Raw genomic sequence first — 19,699 nt, 5'->3', positions numbered from 1 at the left:
TGAGTGAATATCTATTTACAACTATTATATCTTCTTAGATTGATCCCTTGATCATTATGTAGTGTCCTTCTTTGTCTCTTGTAATAGTCTTTATTTTAAAGTCTATTTTGTCTGTTATGAGTATTGCTACTCCAGCTTTCTTCTGATCTCCATTTGCATGGAATACCTTTTCCCATCTCTTCACTTTCATTCTGTATGTGTCTCTAGATCTGAAGTGGGTCTCTTGTAGACAGCATATATACAGGTCTTGTTTTTGTATCCATTCAGCCAGTCTATGTCTTTTGGTTAGAGCATTTAATCTGTTTACATTTAAGGTAATTATCGATATGTGTGTTCTTATTGCCATTTTGTTAACTATTTTGGATTTGTTATTGCAGGTGGTTTTTCTTCCCTTCCTCTTTGTTCTCTTGTGATTTGATGTTGTGTTTGGATTCCTTTTTTGTGTATCTATTGTAGATTTTCAGTTTGTGGTTACCATGAGGTTTTGATATAGCAGACTATATATAAATAAGATTATTTTAAGTTGCTGGTCTTTTAATTTCAAATGCATTTCCAACATCCTGCATTTGTGCTCTCCTTTTCTCACCATTTTGCTGGTTTTGATATCATATTGTGTGCAGATGATTTCCTACCTTTACTGTTTGTTTGCCTTTACTGGTGAGCTTTTCCAATTGTAATTTTCTTGTTTCTATAGTAGTTTTGGTCTTTTCTTTTTCACTTAGAGATGTTCCTTTAGACTTTGTTGCAAAGTTGGTCTGGTGGTGCTGAATTTTCTTAGCTTCTGCTTGTCTGTAAAGCTTTTGATTTCTCTGTTGAATCTGAATGAGAGCCTTGCTGGGTAGAGTAATCTTGGTTGTAGGTTCTTCCCTTTCCTTACTGTAAATATATCTCACCACTTCCTTCTGGCCTGCAAAGTTTCTGCTAAAAAATCAGTTGATAACTTCATGGGAGTTCCTTTGTATGTTATTTGTTGCTTTTCTGTTGTTGCTTTTAATATTTTTTTCTTTGTCTTTCATTTTTGTCAGTTTGATTACTATGTGTCCCAGCGTGTTCCTCCTTGGGTTTATTCTGCCTGGGATGCTCTGCGCTTCCTGGACTTGGTTGACTGTTTCCTTTCCCATGTTAGAGAAGTTTTCAGCTATTATCTCTTCACATATTTTCTCAGGTTCTTTCTCTCTCCTCCTTCTGGGACCCCTATAATGCGAATGTTGGTGCATTTAATGTTGTCCCAGAGGTCTCTCAGACTGTCTTCATTTCTTTTCATTCTTTTTTCTTTATTCTGTTCTGTGGCAGTGATTGATACCATTCTGTCTTGTAGGTCACTTATCCATTTTTCTGCCTCAGTTGTTGTGCTATCGATTCCTTCTAGTGTAATTTTCATTTTAGTTATTGTGTTGTTCATCTCTGTTTGTTCTTTAGTTCTTCTGGGTGTTTGTTAAACATTTCTTGCATCTTCTTGATCTCTGCCTCCATTCTTTTTCCAAGGTCTTGGATCACCTTTGCTATCATTATTTTGAATTCTTTTTCTGGTAGGTTGCCTATCTCTACTTCACTTAGTTGTTCTTCTGGGGTCTTTACCTTGTTCTTTCATCTGGGACATATACCTCTGCCGTTTCATTTTGTCTAATTTTCTGTGATTGTGGTTTCCATTCCGCAGGCTGCAGGATTGTAGTTCTTGCTTCTGCTGTCTGCCCTCTGGTGGATGAGGCTAGATTAGGCTTGTACAGGCTTCCTGATGTGAGGGACTGGTTCCTGCCCAGTGGTGGGTGGAGCTGGGTCTTGTTCCTCTGGTGGGCAGGGCCATGCTCAGGAAGACTTTAAGCTGCGTGTCTGCTGAGAGGTGGGGCTGTGTTCTGCCCTGTTGGTCGTTTGGCCTGAGGTGTTACAGCATGGAGCCTACAGGCTGTTGGGTGGGGCTAATGGTGGCCTCTGGGGGGGCTCACGCCAACGAGTACTCCCCAGAACTGCTGCTGCTGGTGTTATTGTCCCTGTAGTGAGCCACGGCCATCCCCCACCTCTGCAGGAGACCCTCCAATACTAGCAGGTAGGTCTGCCTGTCTCTTATGGGGTCACTGCTTTTTACCCCTGGGTCCTGGCGTGCATGGAACCTTGTGTGCGCCCTCCAAGATTGGAATTTCTGTTTCTCCCAGTCCTGTGGAATTTCTGCAATCAAACCCTGCTGGCCTTCAAAGCCAGATTCTCTGGGGGCTCTTCCTTCTGTTGTCAGACTGCCAGGCTGGGAAACCTGATGTGGGGCTCAGAACTTTCACTCCTATGGGAGAACATCTGTGGTATAACTGTTTTCCAGTTTGTGAATTGCCCACCTGGCGGGTATGGGATTTGATTTTATAGCGACTGCGCCCCTCCGACCATCTCATTGTGGCTTCTTCATCTTTGGCCGTAGGCTATCTTTTTCGGTAGTTTCTAGTGCTTTTTGTTGTTGTTGATGGTTGTTCAGCAGTTAGTTGTGGTTTTGGTGTTTTTTTAAGAAGGGTTGAGCTCACATCCTTATACTCTGCCATCTTGAGCTAATCTCTGACAGAGAATATCATGTGTCAAGCACTGTTTGTTGCCATGCTTGCATATGCAGTAAGTGTACGGTTGTTGTCTGCAGATGTTTGCAGTGCTGTCTCTCCTGTTTCCTTCTTCATATTCATGATTTATGTCCTCTCTCTTCTACCTTCTTCAGCCTTGCTAGAGATTTATTGATTTTTCTTTTAAAGAATTCGCTTTTTCATTTTATTATTTTGTTTTCAATTTCACTGATTTCTTTTTTCACTATTTTCTTCCTTGTACCTGCTTTGAGTTTATGCTGTTCTTCTTTTTCTCATTTTTTGATGTAGAAACTGTGTTTGAGGTACTTCCTCCTCTATTTTGATATAAACATTTAGTGCTATAGATTTTCCTGTTGGCACTGCTTTAGTTGCCTTCTACATATTTTGGTATGTTGTTCTTTTATTGTCATTCAGTTTTAAGTATTTTTAAAAACTTCCCTTTAGACTTCCTCTTTGACCCATTATTTAGAAGTGTGTTGCTTAATCCATGGCTTGGAGGTTTTATCTGTCACTGGTTTCTAGTTTGATTCCATTATGGTCAATGAAGATACTTTGTATTTTTCTACATGATTTCAATTCTCCCTAATTCATTGAGGTTTATGATCCTAAATATGGTCTGTCTTTATATGTTCTGTGTGCACTTGAGAGAATATGTATTCTGCTGCAGTTCAACTGTCCTATAATGTCTACTAGATGTTGGTTCGTGGTGTTCACTTCTTGTATATCCTTGATGATTTTCTGTCAAGTCCTTCTATCAACTGCCGAGAAGAGGGTGTTGAAGGTCTGACTATGACTGCACGTTTGCCTACTCCTCCTTTCAGCTGTTTTTGCTTCATATATTCTGAAGCTCTTGATCTTTGCTGCCTATATATTTTTAATCAGTATGTAATGCCTTTTTTCATTTCTAGTAATTTTCTTTCCTCTGAAGTCTACTTTTATTTGATATTACTATAACTACTCTTGTTTTTGGATTAGTTTTTGCATTGTACATATTTTTCCACCCTTTTACTGTCACTCTACTGACACACTGTATCTGAAGTTTCTTACAGACATAATATAGTTGGATCTTTTTTTTATCCTCTCTGCCCATCTGTGTTTTAATTGGTACTTTCAGACTATTTACATTTAAGGTAATTACTGATATGTAAGGCTAAGCCTGCCATGTTATTATTTGTTTTCTGTGCTTCTTATTCTCCTATTTCTCTTTTCTTTCCTCCCTGTGAATTACCTGTTTTTAGTACTCCATCTTTATTTCTTTGTAGGAATATGACTTTAAAGCTTAGGCAAAACAGTTCAATTAAAGTTTAATAGTCAAGAGACTTGGCACAAGGTGATTAATATGTACATATCCAAACAGAAGATTTAGGAATCATCAGTATTTTCAGCTGTCAAATAACCTTTCCTGAGATAGCTTTTGAAGAGTGAGTTCCAATGAGCAATAAGAATCTTTTATGGCTTAAAATGTTACCAGGGAAAACTGTAAATATTTTCCTGCTACGATATGGAATTCCTGTGGTGTGAAGAAATGTTTGGTGGCTCATATCCTGCTTCCACCAAAGGCCAACATTCTCTGATTTCTCTTTCGCTCTTTCGAAATCTCACCCTCTTTTCAATCCTCAGGGTGGACTTGTGAGGAAGAAAAGCTGGGCAGTGCAGCCACCTCTGTACTTCCATTCAGATAGTGAACTGTCAGGACCTTCACTCCTGCTGATAGGCATTAGTCAGTACCATCCAAATCAGACTCATCTTGAGGCTTCAAGGAAGCTTCCAAGTAAAGTTTATTTGAGGGAATGGGAAATATGACCAATTCTCCGAAAATTTACACTTCTCTGTGCAATGATTATATTTGAGATTAATGACACAAAGTCTATCCATAGAAATATTTGAAGATATTTGCAAAGTACTATCAGCCATTTTTATTATAAGTGGGTTTATGAGAATGTTATTCTCAAGTTCAAAACCACAAAAACATTCACTGAGTGCTTGCACTGGACCATTCCAAGAGCTTCACATATGTTGAACAAAAGGTCTTTTGGAAAATACACTTCCTGGAGCTTATCACACATATATATCTGAGCATCCTGAACTACTGTGGACCATGTCCAATAACAGTCTAGTATAGCTCTCCCTCAACTACTCTGAGGGCTAAAGAGGTCATCTGTGACCACTTGGGGAGATGGCAACACGTTGTCATTTATTCATTAGACTGTGTTTCCAGTAAAGTACACATAAGCTTTCTGAGGGAAAGGATAATTTTCCAAATTTTATGCTCAACTGTATATTCTATCTAAGTTAAACAATAAAGTCGAGATTTTATAACAAAAACTTATGGTTCTTTTTTTTGTTTTTTTTTTTTTTTGCGGTACGCGGACCTCTCACTGCTGTGGCCTCTCCCGTTGCGAAGCACAGGCTCTGGACGACCAGGCTCAGCGGCCATGGCTCACAGGCCCAGCCGCTCCGCGGCACGTGGGATCTTCCTGGACTGGGGCATGAACCCGTGTCCCCCGCATCGGCAGGTGGACTCCCAACCACTGCGCCACCAGGGAAGCCCTTATGGTTCTTTTTGAAACTGGGAAACTGTGATTCTGTTTTTCTATTCTACTGTGATTTCAATATACCTGAGTGAAAGACCCATTGCAAGTGTTAACACCAAACCTTTCTGGGGAAACTGACCTTTGACCCGGACGTCACTGTACCGCTGAAAGTGGTGGTATGCAGCTTTCCAGGGGTTCCGATAGTGACGGAGCAAAGTAATGGGAGGTCTTGGACGCACTGGGACATACCTCACACCTTCTTCATCTATTCAAGAGAAGAAAAAGAAGACATTAAAAAGCTTACTATCTATTTGCAACAATCTTCCTGGTATAATTCATGCAGGTGAGCCGTAAGTGAAATCTGGCTACAGAAACAGCCTCAGGGATGGACCCCTGACTTAAGTGGGAAGCTTCTCGTGACAAAATTTAGCTCAAGTGAGCATTACCGATATACTCCTTGGGAGGAGACTTGCGCTTCTCTGCCTTCACCAGAAGACTCTTGGCAGTGGACTTCTCATCATCAGTGCTGTTTGTCTCCATCATATCCCCTTCTTCTGTTGAAATCACGTGCTGCTGCTTCCGAGGCTTTTTCCTTGGCGAAGCACCAGGTGGTAGGTCACTTGTAGGCATGGACAGGTTGTTAGCCAGCAATGCAAGAGATGGAGACACACTGTTGGTAGCCAGGGGGGGAACTGCTGTCATAGGAAAAAGGGTGCACACATGCATGAGAGCCCAAACACAGTGGAAAGTGTCACCTGATTTCCATCAATGAGAAAGATGAGGAAGACAGGAAAGAGAGCTAACATTTATGGGGTCTTCCGACGTGCCCAGCACCATACGAAGCACTCCAACTGTGGCAGAGGCTGCCAACTGCTTTCTAATGCCTTACATCTTCACCTCCCTTAGCACAAGCACCCCTCACTTTGAAATGGGCACACTGTCACTTGGCTGGAAGACCGTATTTACTAGTCTCCCTTACAGTTCCTTGTGGCCTTTTGAAATGAAAATACAAGCACTCTGTAGCACTTTTAAGAAGTTTCCTTAAAAGAAAGAAGGCATGACCCACTCCTCGTCTTCTTCCTGTGACCCTGGAACCCAGATGGGATGGCTGGAGTTCCAGCAGCTATCTTGAATCAAGAGCATGAGGGTCAAATGCTAGGGGTGATAGGAGCCTGGATCCCTAATGATTTTATGGAGTCCACATACCATGCGTGGACTGTCTGCCTCAGGATTCGCTTCAAGGGAGACAATAAAACCTTACATGTTCAAGCCACTGTTTTTCAAGCCTTTGAGCATTGATTTCTAGGAGATAACCCATTAACTCATATAATCTTAAAAGTAATCTGAGTAAGTAGGCATTTTATTATGCCCCAATTTAAAGATGAGAAAACGTGGCAAAAATCACACAAGGAGGAAGCGGGACAGCTGGGAGCTGACAGAGGCAGCCTGGCTTCGGAGCCTGGACTATTTAACTATCACAGTCCACTGCCCCCAGATAAGCAGCATTCTTAGTACAATGTTAACATCATTTGTTTGGGCTTGTATGGATCATGTATCTGTGGACGTGCAAATCATGAGAAAACTTCACCTCAACTCTTCTATACCATATATCCTTGGCCTATCCTTTCCCTCCACCCTTCCTCAGCCACCCACTCCCAACAGTCATACCCTTCACTCTGTCATCACATCTCAATTTCTAGCATCTGACTTTCCAGCCCAAAGATAGACCAACTATCTTTCTAGGTCACTTCTCTTAGTAACTTGCCTCCAACAATTCCTAGACCCTATTAGGAACAATTATCCATTAATCATACCACTTATTTGCTGTCATTCATCCCTGAAATGTCCACTCTCTCCTCTCACTGGGTTTTAATTCTCCCATCAATTTTATTCACCTTATTCATTTATTGTCCTTTCTTTTGCTTCACTGTACTCACTGAGCAAAAAGCACAACAGGTTAAATCCAACTCTCCAACTAGTTTGCACCTGTGCAGCTGAGTGTAGCCAGAGAAAAACACACAGCAACAGGCACAGGTGTCCTGTTAGCATGCTTGCTGACCTCGAGCAGGCCCTTGCTGCTGGACGATCCTCCCGCATCTCCCAAGTCCATTCACCCTCAACACCTCCTATAGCACCCTTACCCTCAGCTATGACCCTGCTTTCTATCTTACTGGAAAATATAGAAATAATCAGAAGGAAATGTCCATAATTCCCACCAGCTATACCCACTTACATGCATTGTGACCAGGCACTTCCTTTCTCTCTGTGACTTCAGCAGACACAGATTCCTTCACATACACAATAGGTCCCACCCACTCTCACCTCCTCAGACTTCGCTCCAGGAATTCATCTCTTTTTCCTGTATCATCACTTTTTTCCCCCTACTGGATCACTCCCATTAACATACAAAACTCATTTGTCCTGTCTTAAAAATAACTTCCTCTTGGCATCATTTCTCTTCAGATATGGCCCTTCTTTTTTCTAGCGCTTTGTAACAAACTTCTCAAGTGTTGTTTATACTCACTGTCTCTCAGTTATTTCCCAGCTTCCTCTTGAACCCACTCCCCATCATGCTGTGGCCAATATCATTACACGGAAACCGCTCTTCTCAAGATCTGCATGACCTTCATACTGCTAAAGCCAATGGTCCTGCTCAGTCTTACGTTACGTGATCTCTCATCAGTCATGATCCTTGCCCTGGCTTTCTAGGACATCGTACTCCACGCTTTACCCCTATCACTCTGGCCCCTCCACTTGGTCTCCTTTGCCAGCTTCAGCCTCCTCTCCCTCCTCAAAATGGTGCAGTGCCCCAGGGCTCACTTCACAACTGCTTCTGTTTTTTATCGTGCTCATTCCTCAGATGATCTTACCACTGAGGTCTAACTTAACGGATAAGATTAAAAACTAAGTCCTAATCTCTCCCTACACAATGGAGACCCCCTGCACCCTCCCCTACCTCAGCTGCCAGCAATTCTATGCTTCCATACACTAAGCCCAAAAACTTTATAGTTGCCTGATGCCGTTCCTCACACACAACATTCCATCTTAATAAAGAAATCCTCTCAGTTCTACTTCAATAATATATCTAGACTCTCACCACTTCATACTACTGGTACTGCTACTACCCTGGCTGAAACCTTCACTGGTCCCTGCAATTAATGCAGCAGCCTCTAAACACATCTCCCTAATTCCACCCTTGTTCCCAGTCTTTTTCCCACAGAGCAGCCAGAGTGGTCTGTTAAAAATGGAAGTGAGCTCAAGTCTCTCTTCTGCTCGGAACCCTCTAATAGCTCCCACCTCCCTCAGCAAAGCCAAAGGCCTTACAGTGGCCCACAGGCTCTCACAGGCTTGACCCTGTTTCTCTGACCTTGTCTATCCCGCTCCCCTCATTTACTGAGCTCCGTCTACTGTTGCCTCTGCTATTCTTTGAGCACACCAGACTTTTACATTTACCACTCTCTTGGTCTGAAATGATCTTTTTCCAGATAGCCTCATGGCCATCATTTCATCTCTTTAATGTCTCTGCTCAAAGATCATTTCCTCAGTAAGGCCTTTCCTTTAAAATATTCTTAAAAATCACAGCTCCAGCCCTAACTTTCCCTTATATTTTGTCTCTACTTCATTTTACCGTCTGTCGCCCTTGCTAGAAGGTAAGCTCCAAGAGGATGGAGTTGTGCTTGTTTTGTACAAGATTGTATCATCAGTGCCTGGTGAAGAGCCCTACAGGACAAAGGCCGGTGCAGAGCCCTGCAGTTTGAGGAAGGACTACTGCCAACTTCCTAGTACCGAGAGGTTAAGAGGAAGTATCCAGAACGTTGAAAGACCAGATGAACAGCAAAAGTGAGACCATTTCCTTTCCCCTCCAGGGTTATCCACAGTACCTTTCAATGGAAGTGCTGAGGCTAAATATGGGTGCCATAGAAGGATATTTCCTGGCATCATAAAATGAAACTAAATAAGCAAATAAATACACAGCAGGTTTAAAACCGTAAACACAGCATGATCACACCTCATAACTGAAGAGACGGCATGGGAGATGAGGGCCTTCATGCCGACATGGACAGAGGGTGATACTGGGCAACTATGGCACAAACCGACTTGTTTCCCACTGTAGCTTTGTCGGTAGTTTATAAATGTCACACACTGAATGTTACGTTTGTAGTCAGGAAAAGCAAGATTCCACGTTAAGTTATTAAAGTAACAGAAAACCAAACAAACAAAAAGAAAGCCTTTAAAGTGACCTGCCTTTTACAAACTAGAAGTTTAGAGTTGAGAAGAGGGAGGGGTAATGGTAGTTTTGAGAGTTTACCAATCACAAATATATTTATCAAGAGACTACTTTCTACAACACAAATCTTACTGTACTGCATACACAAGGCAACAAAAATTGGCAGGGAAAACACTGTAAACTAATCAGCACTTAGCTATGATTGTATTGTGAACCCCTTTTACATGGCAATATTTTCTTAATGAATACAAGAAGCTATGTTCAAAGATATTCTTGGGGAAATAATCTTTTTCAAGATTTTGGTGAGAAAATTAACTACAAAAGGGTAGCAATATGGTTTTAGTTTTCAAAAGGAGCGTAATGTTTTCTTCTATTTATTAATAACTAATGAAATACAAATTTCAAAAGGGCATCAAGGCATCAGGCTTCCTGGCTGAGGGTCACACAAGAGTTTGGACTCTGAGGAGACTTAGGAAAAGGGGAAGAAGCAACTGCCAGCAAAGAGCATACTGTGAATGAACTTACCAGAAACTGGCCTCATGATGTCCACTGGTTCCACTTCTTCTTTAACTTTTATCTCAGGTACAGGAGGGCCCAAAACGGAGGAGAGACTACTGCCCACAGCCACTGGCGGTGGAGGGGCAGTGGCAATGGTGGTGATGGGTGGAGTGACGGGAACTGCTCCAGGAATGGTTGGAAGGGCAACCGCTGGTTGTGACGGGGGGCTAGCTGCTGCAATCATAGTTGGAATGGCTGGTGGAGGCTGCTGAGCGGTGGGTGGGACTGCAACGGTGGGCTGATCATTATTTTGATTGGACATGGTCTCCATAGACACAGTGACTGGAGTGGCCATCGATACGTGGATCTCTGACTTGGGTTTGGCACTGAAACACAAAAGCAAAGATGATGTAGCAAACACAGAAAATTGCCTTAACCTGCATCATCTCAGAAGGTGAATATTTGTCCAATTCTTTTTGTACAACACACAGCACAACTAAAACTCTATTCCTTGATTTTAAAAGTTGAACTTTAGGGTAACTTTTAAAGGGAATTCAAGTTTCAGAACCATCCCCATCGTTTTTATAGGCAGTAATAAAATTAATTTAGAAAACAAAGAACATTTTAAAGAAATCAAAGTCACATCACTGAAAGACAACCAATTTTCATTACATTAGTGTATTTTTCCCTTCAAGAATTCATTACTGCATATGTTGCCTTAGGAGGTTTTTTTTTTAATAACAACTATACTCACACCTCACATGTCATTTGTAAACCTACTTCTTATAAAACAGGAAACTCATGCACATGGAAAAGATCGAAAAGAATACAAATTGAGAATAACTTCCCTCCACTTCGAACACCCAGCCCTCTACCCAGGGTCACCACAACATTCCAGTATGTTTTACCAGAAATACTCCAGACATCTAAAGTAACTACAAATACAGTCTTAAAAAATGTATATTCTATTTTTTTCAGTTTTATAAGAAGTCATCGATGTCATTACAAATTCTTCTCAAACATTTTTTTAAGTAAAATATTTCATTTGAAAGCGGTAAAGCTTTACTGATTTATATTACTACTGCTGAAAATTCAGAATATCAAAAGCAACACAAGACAATACCCCTCAAGTTCAAGGCCCCAAGCAACAGGACTTATATAGGCAAAAAATTCACTATTGACCAAAACCTCACACCATATACAAAAATGAACTAAACAAGGATCATAAATCTAAACGTAAAAATGTAAAACTATAAAACTTTTATGACTGGAGTTCTTAGACATGATACCAAAAGCACAAAAAACTGATAAATCGGGCTTCATCAAAATTAAAAACTTTTGCTTTGCTAAAGACCATTTCGAGAGAGTGAAAAGACAAGGCAGAAACTGAAAAATATATCTGCAAAGCACATACTGCATATATCTGAGAATATTATGCTAAGTAAAATAAGCTAATCACAAATATACAGTCGGCCCTCTATACCCACAGGCTCCACATCTGCAGGTTCAATGAGCAGTGAATGGAAAATATTTAGGGACAAAAAATTCCAGAAAGTTCCAAAAAGCAAAACTTGAACCTGGTGCATGCTAGCTACTATTTACACAGCATTTACATTGTATTAGGTTTATAAGTAATCTGGAGATGTGTAGGTTACATGAAAATACTATGCCATTTTATATAAGGGACTTGAACTTCCATGATTTTGATATATGCAGGGGCGCAGGTCATGGAACCAATGCCTTGAGAGGGTACCGAGGGGTGACTGTACTGTAGGACTCCATTTATATGCGCTACCTAGAGTAGTCAAATTCACTGAAAAAGAAAGCAGAATGGTGGTTTCCAGGGGTTGAAATGAGAGACAATGGGGAGTTGCTGTAAAATGGGTATACAGCTGCAGTTTTGCAAGAAGAAAAATATCTGGAGACTGGTTGCACAGCACTAGGAACATGCTTAATACTGCTGAAATATACACTTAAGATGGTTAAAAAAACAAAACACATATCTAAAAAAGGAGTTATATTTAGAAAATATAAAGAAGCCTGTAAACTCAACGCTAAGAAAACAAAAAATCCCATTAAAAATGGGCACAACCCATGAATAATGAACAATTTGCTAAAGAAAATATTCAGAAGGCTAATAAGCACACAAGAAATGTTCAACACTATTAGCCATTAGAGGCATGCAAAGAAAGCTTCGATGATACACGACCACACACATACCAGAATGGTGAAAATATAATACCCTATGATACCAAGTGCAGGAAAGAATGTGGAGCAACTATTTCTACAAAAAACCTTCTAGGGCTTCCCTGGTGGCGCAGAGGGTGAGAATCCGCCTGCCAGTGCAGGGGACACAGGTTCGAGCCCTGGGCCGGGAAGATCCCACATGCCACGGAGCAACTAAACCCGTGCACCACAACTACTGAGCCCGTGCTCTAGAACCTACGAACCACAGCAACTGAGCCCACATGCCACAACTACTGAAGCCCGCGTGCCTAGAGCCCGGGCTCCACAACCAGGGAAGCCATCGCAATGAGAAGCCTCCGCACCGCAACGAAGAGCAGCCCCTGCTCATCGCAGCTAGAGAAAGCCTGCACGCAGCAATGAAGACCCAACACAGCCAAAAATAAATAAATAAAAATTAAAAAAACCCCAAAACCAAACAAACAAAAACCTGCTAACACTAATTAATGAGTTTAACAAGGTTGTATAATAAAAGGATCTCCTATGTTGCAGGTATGAATTTTAAATGGTCCAGTTACCCTGGAAAACAGTTTGGAGGTTTCTTATAAAACTAAAAATATACATGTACAATGCAACTCAGCAACTGCACTCTTGGGATTTTTATCCTACAGAAATGAAAATGGGTGGAAAATGTGTGTCTACCCAGAGCACTGTACATGAATGTTTACAGCAGCTTTATTTGTAATAGCCCCAAACTAGAAACAACCCCAATGTACTTCAATGAGTGAACAGATAAACAGATTGTGCTACATCCATATGATAAAACAGTGCTCAACCAAAACAGAACTACTACAATGCTACAACTTGGATGACTCTCAAAAGTACTATGCCAAGTGAAAATAAGCTATATAATTATATATATAATTATGCGATTCCATTTACATAAAACTCTCAAAATGACAAAATTATAGTGATGAAGAACAGCTGAATGGCAAGGAGTTAGGGTTGGGGGAAGGGTGTGACTGTAAATGAGGGAATGTCTTTGTTGCAATGAAACATTCCATATTCTGATTATAACAGTGGTTATACAAATCTATTCATGTGATAAAATTTCAAAGTAGTATACACCAAAGGAAAAAAAAGTACATTATAAAAATTGGTGATATTCTAATGAGGTCTGTAGTTAAGTCAACAGTATTGTACCAATGCCAGTCTTTTCATTTAAAAAATGTACTAGAGTCATGTAAGATGTAATGATTTGGGGAAGCTGGAAAAAGGGTACATGGGAAATTTCTGTACTACTTTTGCAACTTTTTGTGAGTCTTAAATTATTTCAAGATAAGCATTTAAAAAAATAAGGGTGGTGTAGACGTAAGGATTATTCTGGAATTAAAGACAATTAAAAGATAAAATAGGGCTTCCCTGGTGGCACAGTGGTTAAGAATCCTCCTGCCAATGCAGGAGACACGGGTTCGAGCCCTGGTCTGGAAGATCCCACATGTTGCAGAGCAACTAAGACTGTGCGCCACAACTATTGAGCCTGTGCTCTAGAGCCCGTGAGCCACAACTACTGAAGCCTATGTGCCTAGAGCCCGTGCTCTGCAACAAGAGAAGCCACCACAATGAGAAGCCTGTACACTGCAACAAAGAGTAGCCCTCACTCGCTGCAACTAGGAAAGCCCATGCACAGCAACGAAGACCCAACGCAGCCAAAAAAAAGATAAAATAACCAGAGACATCAGCAAAAATATATGAGACTTAGGATCTCTGAAAATCCCCTTTCATAAAAGCAACAAAAAACCGGCAAAAAAAAAAGAAAGTCAGAAACAACTTTTTCAGAACTCTAGAAATTAACCAAAGGCTTTCAACAATCTGGCAAAACTATTCAAGAAAACAGGCTGAATCTTGGTAAGAACAGTAAACTTTGTGGCGTTTTAACTTGCACTGTTTCCATTCTTCCATTTCCAGCTCCACAGTAGACTTATCAGCCAACAGCCCACACTGACAGTGAAAACCAGCAGCCTTGCAGCTACCAGAGGGGTCAGAGCCACGACAAACGCTCTTTACCAAAGAATTACCATTATATGACCTGTCTGCTCGTTCCCATTTGCAAGGCTGTCTTATTTGACTTGACTTAGAGCTTGTCAGTGCAAATGACCTTTTCCCAAGGTGTGTTTTTGGAAAATATTAGAGGCAATCGATCAGTTTCCCAGCTGACTGAGGGATGGTAACAGTTGAGGCAAACAATAAGCTACCCAAAAAACGTGAAAGGAAAAGCTGGAGAATGAAATATCCATAAGAGATTTGAACAGCTCTGACATATTTCTGGCAGTCTAGGAAGCAACACATACATGTAGAGCTGTGTGCAAACCCAGGGCTAAGCACACGCCCAGGGAAGAACTGAGAAGGCCCTAAGTCTCACCTCTGGCTGACTGTGAGGCTCTGTGCAAGCAGGAAGAGAGGGCTCAGGCAGAGCTGTCAACTGCCAGCCTAAGTGTTGAGAGGGTGCCCGAGACACACACAGAGCTCTCTGGCAAACACATGGAGACTTATTGGTTCCAGGCATTAAAGAAAATCTGGTCTTTCATTAGTTGACTACAAAGTTAACCAAGTAGATTTCAGTGGCTGCGTAAGAGAAAGATATAGATTTTAAAGAATTAGTTCAGAAAAGTCACTATACAACTACAAGGAATAGCAACAAACCTGGGGAGGGGTGGGAGTCTGATGTTCAGAGTTGCCACATTATATTGGTTGCCTAAAGAGCAACCAATGCAGACTGGAGGGATGTTACCAAGAACAAATGACACAGAGATCTATAGGTCCACCTTTATTCAGAGCTTTTCTATAGGTTTGGTGGAGAGTTTGAGGATGAACTAGTGACTGGCAGGGAAAACCTAAGCAAACATGAATAGTAGCCTTGTAGTATTGTACTATGTGACTTCTTTTAAAATTCAATTTTTATATCTATTTCGTTAGCATCTGGATTTACTTTCTAAATCTACTGTTTTTTAATATTTCAACTTTTCTTAATGTTTTGTTTTGAATTAGCATTCACATTTCAAAAGGTGTATTGAGAAGTCTCCTTCCTCTAACCTACCCACTACCATCTCTACACAACACCACTCTATTTCAGTATTTCATTGAATCTAAGTTGCCAACACTATACAATATACCAATATTTTGTGAACTTAAAAATACATTATTTAATGATAGGATATTAACACGCAGTCAATTTAAAGTTATATATTGATTTCAGAGACGCTGACATGTATATGTTTGATCTTACTTGTATCACGGAGTGTTCTGTATGGTTTTTGTTTTGTTTCTTTTAAAATTTTTGTTCACTTTTTTCATTTCCATCCGCTATGCCTACACTGTTTTCTGTTTCAACTGTACTTCATTCTGTGATGGTTTCTTCTAGATCTTCACTGAATTCTGTCCACTCATGTATCATCTTTTTGTTTTCTCATTTATTCTTGGGAGTCTTCGTATTTCATCCTCGTGTTCTGTTTCATAAAAGTGGTGGCTATTTCGTTCAGTAATTTCTATTCACAAATATTCTGTTATAAATTTCATCTGTCCCCTGTAAATGTTTTTCTGGTGAGTGTTCTCAGTGAACAAACTAGTATATTGTGTTGCTTTTTTCCTACTTTTTAAACTTATTTTCCCATCAATCCTTCTGTTATTACTCGTCGGTAAATGAGTTGGGATATTCCAAGAAACAGCCAATTATGTGAGACTCCTTGGGCGTGGGAGGATAGGAAAACTGCTCTTTCAGCTGGTTGTTTTTCACAATCCAAATACTCTCTTCGTTCAGGTGCCACAGAAACAGACTGCCAACTGCAAAAAAAAAGGCCAGCCTGGGTGCCTGTGTGGGGCCCACAGCACAGCTTCTCTGAACCATACTAAGCCCAGGAGAGAGTCTACAACAGCCCCTCCTCACCCAAGTTTCTGCACGTTTTGCTCACAAGGGATAAACTTCTGTATTGATACATCACAGGGCGCTCTTCACCTTCATGAGCTACTTTTTTTCTACCACTTTAAAAGTAACTCCATATGCTACTTTGTTTAAAAGAAAAATCTTAAACAACTGAAAATAAGTGTATTACGTTTGCAAAATTTAATATCTGGTGTTGGCAAGAATGTGCAGGAAATGGGAACACATATCTTGTAAGCATGTAAAAAGGTAGAGGGATTGGAAATCAGAATTTAAAATGCACGTTTACTTTGACCCATCAATGCTACTTCCAGAAATCTATCCCTGAGAAATGTTTGCAATGAGGCTCGATGATAGATAATGAGATTCACTGTAGTAATGTTTATTATAGTGATAAATGGAAATAACTTAAATGTTCATTAATTGAGGACTCAATTATGGCACCAGCCTATCTGGGAACACCACAAAGAACAGGAATACAGTCTCCTTTCCTGGTTTTGTTCTTTCCTGACCTCTAAAGATGGTTATGTCCTAAGGTGTGGTCCTTGTACCACTTCTCTATTTACACTCACTGTCAATGGGAGCCTTTCCACTCTCATGGTGTTAAAGCATACATACAACATACCTTAGAGATAATGCAGGCTTGGCTCCAGACCACTGCGATAAAATGAATATCGCAATAAAGCAAGTCACACACATTTTTTGGTTGCTCAGTGCATGTAAAAGTTATGTTTACACTATACTGTAGTCTATTAAGTGTGCAACAGCATTACACCTAAAAAAACACATATACATGCCTTAATTGTAAAAAATACTTTTTTGCTATAAAAAGCTAACCATCATCTGAGCCTTCAGGGAATCACAGCAGTGACATCAGAAATCACTGATTATAGATCACTATAGCAGATATAACAATAACGAAAAGGTTTGAAATACAGTGAGAATTACCAAAATGTGACAGAGACACAAAGTGAGCAAATGCTGAAAAAAAAAAAAAAAAAAAGGCACTGATAGAGTTGCTGGATGTAGTGTTGCCGAAAACCTGCAATTTGTAAAACATGCAGTATCTGTGAAGTGTCATAAAACAAGGTATGCCAGTACCTGCTTTAATTCCCAAATCTTAATCATCAGCATGGACCTCTATCTTCAATTCCAGAATTGTATATACTTCAGAAATATATATCCAGCTATGCACGTGACATCTCCACTTGGGTGTGTTTAACCACTTGGATATCTCAAAATAAAATATCTAAAAGTAAACTCCTGATTTCCCCTTGCTATTTCTCACTTCAGAAAGGGTAATTCCTTATCTGTAGTTGCTCAGGCAAAACCTGGCAGCTATCACTGCCTCCTTCCCTTTCTCTCCACTCAGAAAAGTCTGACAGCTGTACCTTCAATACATATTGAGAATCTGAACTCTTCTGAAGACGTTTACTACCTCCATGCTGGTCCAAGCCATTAAGAGAGTCTAAGGTTTTATCATCTCTTACTTGGTCTCATTGCTTCCACTCTTGTCTTCTTGCAGTTGATCTCAGCACAGCAGCCAGAGCAATCCTTTTAGAAATAAGTCAACTTATGTCACTCCTATGCCTTAGCCCTCTGATGGCACTCCTGTCTCACTCAAAATAAAATCCGAAAGATTCTGAATGGCCCACAAAGCCCTGTGTACATAATCTGGCTCTCACTGTTACCTCTGAACCATTCTGTACAACCCTGCCCTGCATTCTAGGCTGCTCCTTGTTTATTCCTAATATACAGACAGTGCTTACTTTGCACAACACTGATACGTGTGACTTTCACATACATACATGGAACTGTATTCCCCCAGTCCCCCACCAACACTGTTCGAATTTCAGTTTCTACAGTATAATTATTAACTGTGAGTAACGTCAGAAAGTGCAATCTTTGCTACTAGCTCTTCAGTCCACAAATCACTCTGTAACTTACAGACATGCACATCGCACATCACTTCTTTTGAAGTATGTCGTTGACTGGTTGGTGACTGCACATCTACTGCTCAGTTCATGCAGACAGCAAAGTGTGTAGTTGTGCTGTCTAGTTTCCTAGTGATAAACCCAGATGAAATGTTACAAAAATGAACGACTGAAAGAGAACTGGCCAACAGTGATGAAAATGCAGAAAAAAATGTGATAAATCTAGAAGTAAAATGGGATGTGATTAGAAGATCTGAAAATGGCAACAGCAAAGATAATTTAGGATGAGACCCAGGCCTGTACGAAGCTATGGCATGGACCACACTGAGAAAGTCCAATGAATATAAAAAAGGTGGTAAAGTCATTTTACTGTAAGCCGCTATAGTGAAACGGAGTATTTACTTCCATTCTGGATTGAAGACTGTAAAAAAACCCCACAACAACCCAATCACTCAGACCAAAGTGTTGAATTAACTGCCACATTGAAAGTAGATGGAAATTACAAGGAGGATTAAAAACACCAAAAAACCAAAACCTTTTACAGCCAATAAAGGCTGGATTCATTTTTTCAATAGTCAGCATTAATTTGATTAATGTAAGCTATCTGGTGAAGCTGCCAGCACAGATAAAGATGCTGCTGTGGCATGTGCACCCAGATTCCAAGGAATAGTTAAGGCAGATGGTTTGATAAAAGGATAAAGATGTCCCTGAAAGTGATACTGGCAACAACCTCACATTAAAGGAACTTCTGGAAATAATTTACAACACTGAAAAGACAAAGGATAGGGACTTCCCTGGTGGCGCAGTGGTTAAAAATCCACCTGCCGGACTTCCCTGGTGGAGTAGTGGTTAAGAATCCCCCTGCCAATGCAGGGGACAAGGGTTTGAGCCCTGGTCCGGCAAGACCCCACAGGCCGCAGAGCAACTAAGCCCATGCGCCACAACTACTGAGTCCCGTGTGCCACAGCTACTGAAGCCCGTGCACCTAGAGCCTGTGCTCCGCAACGAGAGAAGCCACTGCAATGAGAAACCCGCGCACCACAACGAAGAGTAGCCCCCACTCACCGCAGCTACAGAAAGCCTGCGCACAGCAATGAAGATCCAACACAGCCAAAAAATAATAACTAACTAACTAAATAAATAAATGTATAAATTCTTAAAAAAAAATCCGCCTGCCAATGCAGGGGACACGGGTTTGTTCCCTGGTCCAGGAAGATCCCACACATCGTGGAGCAACTAAGCCCATATGCCACAACTACTGAGCCCACGTGCCACAACTACTGAAGCCCGCGCTCACAGTAACGAAGACCCAATGCAGCCAAAAGAAAAAAAAGACAGGATAAAATGTCAGGGCAGACCCAAACTTAGAAAGGAGTATGACAATTCACCAAAGCTTAGAAGGAGTCTTGCTCTGTTTCATAAGTTATTCAATGTGAATAAGGGAAGCATTGTTCCAATTACAGTCGTCCCTTAATACCCACCCCCGCGGATACCAAAATCCATGGATACCTGTGGACGCTCGAGATGTGGAGCCCTCAGATACAGAGGGCCAACTGTACTCCTGATTAGCTTTTATTTCTTTCTTTTTTTTTCTTTTTTTTCTTTTTTTGGCTATGCTGCACAGCTTGTGGGATCTTAGTTCCCGACCAGGGTTTGAACCTGGGCCCTCAGCAGTGAAAGCGTGGAGCCCTAACCCCTGGACTGTCAGGGAATTCCAATTTGATTAGCTTTTAGAAAGAAATAAAACACTTTAATTCTCAGCGCTTCTGATGTTCAAATTACAGCATACTAAGTAAATTTTAGTTTTACTATGTTTTTCATTTCCCTAT

The 19,699-nt window shown here is 40.8% G+C and overlaps 1 protein-coding gene across 4 annotated transcripts in view; it reads right to left on the bottom strand.

Annotated features, from left to right (window-relative positions):
• The window catches only part of SAP130 (Sin3A associated protein 130), a gene marked incomplete at both ends in the record, with an annotated part of 73,854 nt that overhangs the window by 14,521 nt on the left and 39,634 nt on the right, over positions 1-19,699 (bottom strand). For all 4 annotated transcript variants that reach the window (XM_079710550.1, XM_079710552.1, XM_079710551.1 and 1 more), the window contains 3 exons: positions 5,229-5,354; positions 5,536-5,784; positions 9,843-10,201. In XM_079710550.1, coding sequence (XP_079566676.1) covers positions 5,229-5,354; positions 5,536-5,784; positions 9,843-10,201 — 734 coding nt within the window. The remainder of the gene's footprint in view (positions 1-5,228; positions 5,355-5,535; positions 5,785-9,842; positions 10,202-19,699) is intronic.

This window comes from Hyperoodon ampullatus, assembly GCF_949752795.1.
Source record: "Hyperoodon ampullatus genome assembly, chromosome: 8".
NCBI classification, from domain to species: Eukaryota; Metazoa; Chordata; class Mammalia; order Artiodactyla; family Ziphiidae; genus Hyperoodon; species Hyperoodon ampullatus.
Note: the sequence above shows the minus strand (reverse complement) of the source record. Positions and strands in the feature narration are given on the sequence as shown.